The sequence below is a fragment of the Eulemur rufifrons genome, chromosome 29 (genome assembly GCF_041146395.1).
Source record: "Eulemur rufifrons isolate Redbay chromosome 29, OSU_ERuf_1, whole genome shotgun sequence".
NCBI classification, from domain to species: Eukaryota; Metazoa; Chordata; class Mammalia; order Primates; family Lemuridae; genus Eulemur; species Eulemur rufifrons.
The window spans coordinates 8,260,773-8,273,414 of NC_091011.1; the positions used below are offsets into that span (position 1 = coordinate 8,260,773).

A 12,642-nucleotide genomic window follows, 5' to 3' on the forward strand; every position below is an offset into this window, starting at 1 on the left:
AACAGGAAGTCATGGAAAGACCGAGTAGTAAATAATTTATAGCGCGGGTCACTTGGACACTGTAGATGATATTGCTTCACACAACCCCGGTGGCAAAGCTGCGGCACCTCCCCGTTGTGCTGGACGTTAGATCATGGGTCCAATGACTACAGCCAATTCCCATAAAACTAAATAGCCATGGCCACTGCTGGAATCATTCATGCCAGGTACAGTGCCGTAAAGTCCGCCCTGTAAGTACAAAACCAGGACACCTGCACGCAAAGTCGTCAGCCATGGAAGTAAAAAAGACACCGGCTCTTATTGCTGCCTATTGAAATTCAAGACGGGACTGAGCAAGGACCAGTGAACTCTTTGGTGATTCTTTCAAAATTCTCCCCCTTCCCAGAATGCACACGCAGGCCTTATCCCTCCCCCCACCTCTGTAGGCGCGCCCCTCTCCCCCTCCACCCAGCAGAGGCCTACACTCCCCTCCCAGTATTTTTCCCGATCCTTCTTTCCAGGGAGATGAGGTGCTCCTCTGTGTGTGTCCCTGCTGCATCGAACGTCTCTTTTGTCATATTACATATAAATTATTTCTGTAGCTGTTTGTCTTCTCTTCTCCACTGCAGGGTGAGCTCCTCAAAAGCAGAGATCATCGTACTAATTGTTATATTGCAGAATGTAGCACAATATGTCATACTACAGTAATATATTATTCATAATGTTAATGTATAATAATGTACCACATAATCATAAAAAATTCATGGCCTACTTTAAAAGTTTGAATTTAAAATAAAGCTGTGAGATAGAATCATTTTCTATGAACTTCCTAAAATAGCCACGACCCTGAAAAGCCCAACCCACCAGGGAAACTTGAGCGGTGGTCACGGTCACCAGGCTCCAGTCCTGGGGTGGCGGCTGTGGGGCTGCTGCTCCCACCAGACAGAACGGCTGACACTGGGTGTACAGGGAGATTAATGTCATTCCATTGTGAGAGTCCAGACTTTCAGTAAATACCCCTCCCAAAGGACACTCTCGAGATTAAAAAAAAAAGTTATAAATACAACTGAGGATAGGCCACGGCAAATGCAACCCTGAGCTAAGTGGCGAGGCGGGAAAGGCGGCTCACAGGAAACTGTTGCTGCCACTGCTGCGACCTCACCCAGCAGCTGCAGGGGCCGGAGCATGAAACTTGCAAACTCAAGTTTGATCAAAAATGACTCAACAGCTCATATGCTCACATACTGCCGTTAGCTTTTAAGTTTAAGTTATTAATGCTATTTGAAGATCGAGAGTTTATCATTGATAGAACAGGTACCTTCTCTGCTGTGTTTGACAGTAAGACCAAATTATTCCCAGGTCCTTGGTAAAATGTCCCCTTTCGAGGTACCTACAGGCTCACAAGCTACCCACAGACAAGAAAAGAAAATACAACCCAATCATTTAGAAATTGCAAATACTGCTACTAATAAATCTGCAGTAAATAGATTGGAGAAGTCAAACAGGACACGAAAAGGACAACAGGTGAACTACACAAGGTCTAAATTCCTCCTGGGGAAACTACTTTGGCCTCTTCCTCTCCCCACAGGCTCGAGCAAAGCCCTGTCACCAATTCGAAGCGTCACTTACCAAATCCTAACTGTTAATACACCAGTTTGCACGTGCCACGTCAGATTCTTTCTTAGTTGCCAGATGCACCAAGCAACACAGATTAGCATTTATCCTCGAAGTTTTCCTGGAACTATTCCAAACAGTCCTCCTCTCTAATTATCCTCGACTTTTAATATTAGAGCTCTGTAAGTTCACTGCATTAGTTATTCTAAATGACACCCCGGGCCTCCAGAGGGTCCTCTAAAAGAAGGACTCAGCAAATCCATATTTAACACCAGTAACAGGAAAAAAATAACTCAGGCCAAAATGAATTGTAATTAACACAGGAACACTTTTATGTGATCCAAGGCATATAATAATTATGTTAAATATTTTAAAGGATATCTTCATGGTAAAATGAATGTGTGTTCTCTACGATTCATTCTAACTTACCTTTTGAATGACATTGTTAATCTCTGGACTGTTTGGTGTGTACAGTATTTTTCCGTGTAATACAGGTTTCAGGAAGGACCACACCAAAGCGCCATTTGGAGACTGTAGAATTTCCTGATAAAGCTTTAAGCAAAATGGTGCTGTCACAAAAAGACAGAACAAAAGTATTACGGAATGCCCAGGTTAATAGGGAACATGTCCACCACGTGTTTTGAATGAATGACTTAGATGTTTCTCCTGACATAGCTCTGAACTTGGGAAGTAAACCAAGAATATTTTTCCTTGTTACGGTTTTCAGCAGCTCTTGTCTCATGAGAAGCTTCATGTTACTGTTTCACTTCAATGATTTCACAGGAAGGAAGACATGACTCACACTTTCAAACTAAGATGTCAAGAAGAGCACCACATGATGACATAGATATTTGAAAATGAAAATGGCAATTAAAAAATTAATTTAGTTTTTAATCAAGAAAATTCTCATTGCAACAGTCACAGTATTGAGACCAGAATTAAGAATTTTAATGAAGTCAGCTTTACACATTACTACTAAATTTTATTTAATGCAACTATGCATCAAAGTAAGGGTCACTAGTACTAACTTTCAAACTTACTACTTTTGATAAGTAGTTGCCTTATTTTCACTCAAACACTTAATTCCTCTCGGTGGCTGTCTTCATTGTTGTGATGCTAGAGTTGGTTTCCAGTAAAGATTTATTTAACTTAATCGATAGGTACTGGATGAAGGTAGAGCTTTCATCACTACAATGATTAGGACCAAATATTATGAGATTGTAAACTAGTGGGTAATTCTTCAGTATAACTAGTTCTTCACCCATAAAGAGAACATTTAAAATGAAAGTATTATGTTAGCTTTGATATCGTGATTCATAATACTCAAGGTATGAAGAGTACTGTTGTGATTATTTTAACTGTTAATTTCATCTTCCAAAATTCTCCATTTGCAAAGACAAAAAGCTACTTTTATTTGACAAGTACAACAAAATCAATAGAAATAATTCCCTAAAATATAAATTAAGAGCATGACCACACGATGAATTTTTAAAGCATTAATTTATAGAGGTCACTGTTACTGTAATTTAACAACTTACTCTTTAAATTGCAAGCTTACTATAGACAGTAGCAATTTTTATTGCAAGACATAATCATTATTTGTGCAGAACTAAAAATTTAAATCCAGGAATCCTGACATCTGCCACTTGTGAACTGTGTGAACTTGGGCAAGTCACTCAGCCTTCTCTGAGCTTCTGCGGTGTCATTTGAAAACTGGGGTACTAATGTTGTCTGTCAAGTGTGTATTTCAACCACTGGAAATAACAGATATGAAAGAACCAATAAAAACTGTTCCTCAACATTAGCTGAATGACTGGATGGATGGAAGGGGGGATGGATGAATAGATAGCTGGATGAATGATGGGATTGGATGCACAAATCAATAACCCTCCAGAATCCCAAATGCAAAAAAGAAGAGAAAATGAAGATTAGGAAAAGAGACAACAAAAATAATTAAATATTAATAGCCTTAATGTGTGTTTATGCTACCAAATTACCTACTACTTGATAGCCATTCAAATTATGCACCAGCTGGTGAACACACTGACAGACTGCCTCCCAGGTAACCCTGAGGACACTGTTACCTGGCTGCTCATCCTACACCTCCAGTTCTTGGAGAGTCCCATGCTCCTTCCCTTCTCCGGTCCCACCTCTGTCCTCAGTCCCATTCCAGGCACAGAGTATATAAAGATGGATCTTAGGTGTGGTAGGCAGAATTTTAGAACGATCCCTGGGTTTACATGTATGATCTCCTGCCCTGAGTGCAGACAGAACCTGCCACACCCATGATTAGGTTTTACAGCCAAGGCAAAAGAATACTGAAGATGTAAATAAGGTCTCTTAATTGGTTTATTTGGAATTAAGCAAAGGGCCAAGCAATCAGGTAATCCCTTTAAAAGAGACTGGAAGCCTCAGAGTCAGCGAGATACTCCTGCTGGCCTCGAAGACGCAGCCCCAAGGAGTTCTACAGCTTCAAGGAAAATAATTCTGCCGATGACCTGAGTCTCTGATGAGACCCCAGCCCTCGCCAACACCTTCGTTACAGCCTTGTGAGGGCCCAAGCACAGAACCAGCTAACTGGTGCCTAAATCCTGACCTACAGAGATTACAAGATGATAAGTGTATGTTGTCTTAAGACACTAAGTGTGTGGTGATCTGTCCTGTAGGATAGAAAACGAATACACTTAGGATACATGTACGTTACGCTAAGCTGCTAACGCTCCTCATCGCCACTACGCAGCACAACGCGTAATGAGCGAGGTGCTACTGTTTCCGTGCCAGAGATGAGACCGACGTGATTCAGACACATAAAATAATGTGGCTAAAAAGCACAACTGGTCCGGCTGAATTGTCTAAACCCCAAATCCTCACCAGTATGTTTTGTCTGCCTTTCTAATAAAATGTATCATTTAAAATGGGGCCAGAATATCACTTATCAATCCATGTTCATTTGCATCTCAGATTGATAGACAGCAAATTTGGAGGTGGCCACAGACTAGTTATCTTTGTTATATGACATGGCCACTTTGCAGGGACCCAAATGGTGTTTGTGGTCTTTGTGCCTGGACCCTCACTGAGTCTGGTTAGCGGGGAAGCCAAAGCGGCTGGAGTTTCAGGGGTGCTAGATGTTTCTAGCCCAGTTCCTTGGTGACACAGGTGGGAGGATTAGTCTGTGCTCAAGGGCACTAGGTCCTTCCAAAGCCAACTGCCATTCGAGCATTTTGAGACCCTATTAAAATGAAGAAGGATAAAAGTAAGAAGGTGGAGGTAGAGGATTCTATACCAACATGTACCAGCCGTCTACACAGACAGAATATCTGGTATAAGGTAGAACTAATTATCAAGATACAAATTGACCTAAGAAAATATAGATTACTATTGTCTTACTTGAATCTTCAGGAATGTTGAATTTTTCTTTGTCATCTTCCAAGAGTTCATTAACTCTGGGCAAATTAATGAACATGTTGGAATTGCTAAGGAATGATGTGTGGTCCTTGCAAATCATCTTTATCACAGACTGGAAAGAACCAAAAGCTGAACTTCTGGTCTGGACATTTTGTGAAACCTGAGAAAATTTTAAAAAATAAATTGCAATTACATAGTGACTTAAAGCAATTCCCTCGAACACTTCTGAAATTCGAGACCCTTCTGTGACTGAATGTACAAGATGTTCGACAACTCAAAAGAATGAAAACTCTGCTTAGACTTTTCTGCCCTTGGGATACCATTCAAATCACTGCAATGATTTTTCTGGCCAACACACTTGGTAGAAGAGAAAAATGTCACACACACACACACTAGCAAGTTCTTGTTTGTCCAGTAATAAATTATTGATCCATAAAATATCACTAACTCAGACTAATTATTAATAATGATCTTGATGTGTGTCTATACTACCAAATTACCCAGATATTTGACAGTAATCCAAATTTCCCATCAGCTGATGGACTAACTGACATTCTGACTCCAAGGCAGCTCTGAGGACATTGCTATCTGGCTCACCCTGCACCTCCTACACTAGATAACCCCACACCCCTCCTCGTCTGTGCCCATCACTTCCATTCCAGGCAAAGAGAGTTCAAGCAAAAACGAATATCAAGCCACTAACCTAATTCAAGTTTGTATTTGCATTTGCCGCAAATGATCTGTAATTTGTTAGCCAATTATTTATATGTAAATAAATGTTTTAAGGTTTTGGAAAGTAATTTGCTTTCCGAATTAAGTTAAACAGGCCCTTGAAATCTCATTTTTGCTAATAATTGAGTTATTAATTTTTTATTTCATAAACAATGCACAAACTATCCCAATCTCTCCACTGGTGGAATGTGGATCCAGGATATCTCTTTGATCCAGTTTTCAGGGAAAGACAGGACTTACTCTGTGTCATGCCGTTGCCTCCAGAGATATTAAAAGGTCCTGTATTTTGTTGTGCAATGCAAATTTCAGATGTGGGAAGATAAATAAAGGCAAAAAGGAACAAATACAAAGAGAGAGCAAGTTCAAATATTTCCCCAGTGGCAAAGATCAAACACACACCTGTTGAAAGTCTGGCATATCCAGCAAGGCAGTGAGTTTAAGGGTGCGAAGGAATTCGGGAAGGTATTCAAAGACATGCTGGCCTTTGGCAAGCAACAAGCTGAGGCTGGAAACCACATCCAACAGGGAGTTGAGCAAACCATTTGCTTCAGAAGGTATCAGAGTCTCAAAGAGGAAAAAAAAAAACAAAAACAAAAACAACATGAAATAACCAACAGTGTATTTTTACTCTCAAGCGCATCATTTGAGCAGTGAAAACTTGGTTATTGGATGCTATTCTCTCTCATACTTCAGAGACATCTTTGTTGTATGACATAAAAATCTTCTTTATGGAGTAGACATAGTTCAGTTTTTTGGAGCACACTACATTGTTCCAGTATTGTTAAAATGTAAACCAGACACAAATGTGATCTATAGTTAAAATTCAGACCATTTTCAAAATGCTCCTTTGTATCGTTGAGGTGACCAAGGTGGAAATTTGAGAAGAGGCTCAAAACAAAGCCAGGCTTAGATGTGAGACAATTTACACTTAGCTGCTGCTGTTTTCTTTTTCTTTTATTTCAGCTTATTATGGGGGTACAAAAGTTTAGGTTATGTATATTGCCCTTGTCCCCTGCCCCCGCCGAGTCAGAGCTTCAAGCGTGTCCATTCCCCAGACAGTGCGCATCGCGCTCATCATGTAAGTGCTGTGTTCGTAACGTTCACACGTCACTTTGTCACTTTAGTCTCCTTAGCACCCGAGGGCTGTGCCTCACAGTGCTTGTTCTGTGGGTGGAGACATCGAGGCTGGAAGAGACTCAAGGGCTTCCTGAGGTCTCGCAGTGAGAAAGATTGAGGGCTCTGAATGTAACCCGGTTCTTTAAAAATATCAGTGCCCTTTGCAACCTACTTGTGCTATCACCACCTGAGACACTATGTATTTTACTTGTTATTTGCATATTCTCAGCTTAGACTGTAAATCCCACAGAGGCAGGGGTTTTTCCTGTCTTGATCATTTATGTAGCTACCAGGGAAAGAACAGCATCTGCAAACATCAGTCGCTCGGTAAGTATTTGCTGGATGAATGGCTACATGAGCAAACGCCGGCTTTTTCCGCAGGGTGGGAGAAATCGCAGTGAATCTCCACCCTCTGTCATTCACATACTAAATTTTTGGTTTTCCAGACTGATGTGGAGGAACCCAGTTGTCACTGTGTCTTATTTTTGCTCTTTAGGGTTCTGCTCCTGCCACTTGGCTGCTGGCTCTACTCTGACCTTCAGGGCCCTGCGATCACAGCTCCATCCTTCGCAGGGACACTGTGCTGGTAACGACGTGGTTCCGTCCCTTCAGACTACAGGAGAAATGGCGTATAGCTTTGGACTCTTTTTCCACCCACCTTTCTAAGGACAGCTGCCCTTTAGACATGGCACACAGCGACCCCTGACTCATGGTGGACTCAGTGGCAGTACCAGCAGAACAGACAGATGTGCCGAATTAAATGGCAAATCATGTTTTGCAGAAAGCTTCAGGAATTCATTGTCAGCTGAGTGAAACAAAGAGGATGTGGACCTGGGAGTGAGCTGCAGCTGCCCTCTGGTCCCCACCCAGCTGCCCGTCACTGTGCTTCGGGACTGCCCGCCATCGCTGAGCAACATCTTGTCCTTAATCAACATTCACAGAGCCCGGCACATAGGAGCTACCTGATGAACAGGAGTTGGTGTTATTTATGGTGGTGTCATTTTCATTGTGTCTGGGAGACTGAGTCCAACCCACTGTCTCATCCTCCAAAGGAATCTTGGCACAGATGATGGCCCTTGTCACAGCAATTACGTGGGACCCAAGTACTCATTTCCAATCGGTGGCCTTTGGGCACATGACAGACTGGCCACTGAAATGTCCACTCGCCAGTGGAGCTCTAAGTGCTTCCCCAAAGGTGTACTGTAAAGGTACAAAGAGGGGCTGCCAGGAGCAAACGCAGAACAGAACTGTTCTTCCTGTTAGCTGGAAGTATTAACTTTACCGCGCACAGGTGGGCTTGCAAATTACTTAGGAAATGTTTATCCTCCTCCTTATGGGTTTAAAATGTATTTGTCCTGAAAATGAATATTTGTTCCTGGAGTGTGTGTGTTTGTCAGAGAGACAGAGAGAGAGAGAGAGAGAGGGATCCAACATTGACCCACTGGATTCTTGGAGTAACAGAAGGGAAGGAGGCCACGAATGGCTGGAATGGCAAGTCCACCCTTTCCTGAACCCAAGACTGTTCTCCTGGACGTGGAGCACCTACAGCCACCCTGCCATATTGCAAACCCTCAGATTCACCCAGATGTTGTGAAATATGTGCCTAAAGGAAAAACAGTGGAACTTGGAGCAAGCCTGATCTCTAAGCATGGGAAGTGCAGTTTCTGAAAGTGTACCTAAGGATTCAAACAGTGCAGGCCAGAAAAAGGAGGAACTTCTGGAAGGGGCAGCCCGAGAGCAGGAGGCCAAGGTCGGGAACTGGCCGTCTGGGAGGGGCTGGACCAGGCTTGCCCAGCTCCCACTCGCCTTCCACTTTCAAGTCTTCCCTGAAAACGCTGTCATCTTCAGATTCCTCCCGCCTCCACACACTCACAGCGCTGTGTGCGAGGGTGTTGCGGGGCAGGTAAGAGCCGGCACACACAGTAGCGAGGGCGGCCGTGCCGTCCACCCCGCACGCCCTCTCAGGGCAGGGCCAGGCAGAGCTGGGCGCTCCGTACTGCTGGGACAGGGCCACGGCAGGTGGGAGCAGCACCCCACTCGGCTGCTCGGGGTGGACATACACGATCCCAGTCCTCCCAAACACACCCCGCGAAGGTGGTCTGTAAGGACGAGGGAGCACCTGGCGCCAGGCCGGTGGTGTTCTTTGCTGTTGGTCCTGCGCGTTGGGTGTGGAGACCAGCAGCAGCGCTGTGCCAAACGCGCTGACGTGCGGCTTCCAAGGGCCCCCGGCAACGTCTCCTGAACATTCCTTTATTCCAGCAAAGCCTCTTTGAGTCCACCCCAGGGTCAGCAAACAGGTGACAGCAGAGATAAGCCGAGGCTGCCACAGAGTGGCCCGGTGCCACGGTCGCACAGACACCGCAGACAGCCGCGCTGCCCCCTGGCCGGCGCACTCCGTACCTTGTAAATGAAAGTCCGCAGGTTCAGGTTCCGACTCATCAACACGATCAGAGAAAACACTTTTGACCCCGGCAAACCACAGAGTTCCTTTGTTGCGAGCCAGGACTTTTCATCCTCAGGAAATGTCAGCAGGAGACAAAGGATTTCCCGATCACACTTTCCGGCCAGAGCGAGGGTGAGGGCACCAGAGAGAACCTGTTCCAAAGAGTGAAGATCAGAGGTGAGTACACCCGGCACCCCAGACCCAGAGCTTCCCCAGCGAGGAGTCACCCGGAGCGCGTTTCCTAACCCGCTGGGGACCGCCCTGGCGTGCGTGGAGCCTGGCCCGTGGCTCTATTTTCGACATTCTGAATGGAAATGGTCCTGAAGTGCGCACAGCATTCTCTGACTTTCGTGCCACCTGCCCTTGCCTGAGCGTTGGAAGCGCCGTTCCAAATCCTGGTCCCCCTGCGCTCTGCAGGGCTCGCCCAGAGGCTCGCCCAGCCGCCCCCACTCCCCAGGCTGCCCCCATGGTTAACATTTGCGTCTTCTTTGTCTGGTATTAAGTCTTAACCCTTTGCCTTCAGTTTATCAGCTTCCGCTTTTCACTGTTACCAGTGTGCAATTGCCATTTTTACCCCCTCCATTTCCAGATTGAAAAAAGAATTACCAAATTGTTATTTGTTTTTAAAGAAAAAGCAAATAAACTCAGATGAAGGCACTAAAGATAACTTGTATTATCATCTAGTTTGTTGGTATTTGGTACCACAATCAAAGGCTCTGAGGTGCTTCTTCACTTGGGCATGACTTTCAGTTGTAATATATCTGATTACAAAGCAAAATAAAACAAAAACCATACTTCCTGTTCCATGTGTACACTCTGGCTGGGCATGACTGCTATGACACATTCCCTCCAAGTGAGGCCTCTGTGCACTAACCCTCGTGAACAGGAGCTATTGTGTACCAGGTAGAACTCATGAGATGATTTCATATGCCATAAAACGCCAAAAAAAAAAAAAAAAAAAATTAAGAGATAGAAGGGTGTGTTAGTCAGGGTGCTCCAGAGAAACAGAACCACTGGGATGTGTGTGTGTGTGTAACCACAGTCATGCATCCTGTAGCCATGGGGACACATTCTGAGAAATGAATCAGTAGGTGATCCCACCACGGTGCGAACATCACAGTATACAGTGTACAAACACAAACCAAATAGTGGAGCCTGCTGCACATCTGGGCTATAGGGTAGAGCCTATAGCTGCTAGGCTGCACATCTGTATAGCCTGTTGCTGTACTGAATACTGTAGGTAATTGTAACACAATGGTAAGCATTTGTGTATCTAAACATATCTAAACATAGAAAAGGTATAGTAACAATATAGTATTATAATCTTCTTATGGGACCACCATTGTATATTCAGTCCAGGACTGGCTGAAATGTTGACATACGGTGCATAATGACAAACTGCATGTACACTGGTGATCCCATAAAATCATAATGACACTGAAAAATTCCTGTCTCCTAGTGATGAGGGAGCTGTCATGAGTTTGTAGCAAAATGCATTACTCATGTGTTTGTGGTGATGCTGGTGTAGACAAACCTACTGTGTTGTCAGTTGTATGAAATTCTAGCACATACAATTATGTACAGTACATAATATTTGATAATGATAATAAATGACCATGTTACTTATTTATATATTTACTATACTATACTTTTTACCATTATTTTAGAGTGTATTCCTCCTACTTATATTTTTAAAAAGTGACATAAAACAGCCTCAGGCAGGTCTTCAGGAGGTGTTTCAGAAGAAGGCATTGTCATCGCAGGAGATGACAGCTCCATGGGTGGTACTGCCCCAGAAGACCCTCCAGTGGGACAAGGTGTGGAGGTGGAAGACAGTGATATTGATGATTCTGACCCTGTGTAGACCTAGGCTAATGTGTGTGTTTGTGTCTTAGTTTCTAACAAAAAAGTTTAAAAATGTTTTACAAACTAAAAAATTTTAAAATAGAAAAAAGCATATAGAATAAAGAGATAAAGAAAGAACATATTTTCGTACAGCTGCACGATATATTTGTGTTTTAAACTAAGAGTTATTACACAAGAGTTAAAAAGGTTTAAAAAATTAAAAGTTTATAAAGTAAAAAAGTTACAGAAAGCTAAGGTTAATGTATCACTGAAGAAGGGAAATATGTTTTTATAAATTTAGTGTAGCCTAAGTGTACCGTGTTCATAAAGTCCACAGCAGTGCACAGCAATGTCCTGGGCCTTCACACTCACTCACCACTCACTCACCGACTCACCCAGAGCCACTTCCAGTCCTGCAAGCTCCATTCATGGTAAGTGCCTTACAGAGGTGTACCATTTTTTGTCTTCCATACCATGTAGAGTATACAAATGACAAAATCAACTAATAATACATTTCTCAGAACATATCCCTGTTGCTGACTGACACATGACTTATTTTAACACATATATTCAGAAAAAGATTTATTTTAAGGAATCGGCTCATGCAATCGTGGGGGCTGGCAAGCCCCAAATCTGCTCAGTGGGCCACCAGGGTGGGGAACCAGGGAGGAGCTGACGTTGCAGCTTCGGTCTGAAGGCAGAATCCCTTCTCCCTGGTGGACCTCAGTATTTTTTCTCTTATGGCCTTCAGCCAATTGAGTGAGGCCCATGCACACTATGGCGGGTCATCTGCTTTGCTCAAAGTCACCAATTTAACTTTAATCTCATCTAAAAATTACTTTCACAGGGACATTTAGAATAACATTTGACCACATATCTGAATACTGTGGCCTAGCCAGTTAACTGGCAAAATTAATCATCACAGATGGCTAAAATGCTCTAGTATGTTAATGTGCATTTTGGATCTTTTAAGAGAGAATGTTAAGTGTTTTTATAACTCATTTACCAAAAAGCCTTTTTTTCACATGGGAGTTGCATGGTGCAAACACACCTTGGTGATGTTTTCCTTAATGCCACCGTTTTCAAACATGCTTTCCCTGAAGGAGAGAGAGATCTCAGGGGGCAGCTGGGGGTGAGATGTGCGTATCCACCCTTTGATTTTGTTAGAGCAGCCCCTCTCTGATCAGTTCCATAAAATGAGCACCTGCAGGAAATTTTCCACGGAGATGGGGCACAGCCACACCCAGCTCCAGAGCAGTTGCTCCTGGCTGTTTCTCAGCACCAACCCAAACCGGCCCAGTGGAAGTCCTGCAGTTGCTGTAAGGTCTTTGCCTTATTTCCCGGTGCATCATGCAATGGCGCCATGCAAGGTCATACCCAACACATTTCTTAGAATTTAGATCCAGGGCAAAAATATTTATCCTGAAATTTCTTACATCTATTTTTACCAAATGGGGAGAATCCCATGCCCGTCACACTCCACACTCACAGCACACAAGGCAACAGCC

At 43.6% G+C, this 12,642-nt stretch overlaps 1 protein-coding gene across 1 annotated transcript in view; it reads right to left on the reverse strand.

The window, feature by feature from the left end:
- Positions 1-12,642, reverse strand: part of ABCA13 (ATP binding cassette subfamily A member 13) — a 459,896-nt gene that overhangs the window by 319,328 nt on the left and 127,926 nt on the right. The window contains 4 exon segments of the mRNA XM_069462020.1: positions 2,023-2,162; positions 4,981-5,158; positions 6,130-6,294; positions 9,247-9,441. Of these exon segments, the coding sequence (XP_069318121.1) occupies positions 2,023-2,162; positions 4,981-5,158; positions 6,130-6,294; positions 9,247-9,441 (678 nt within the window).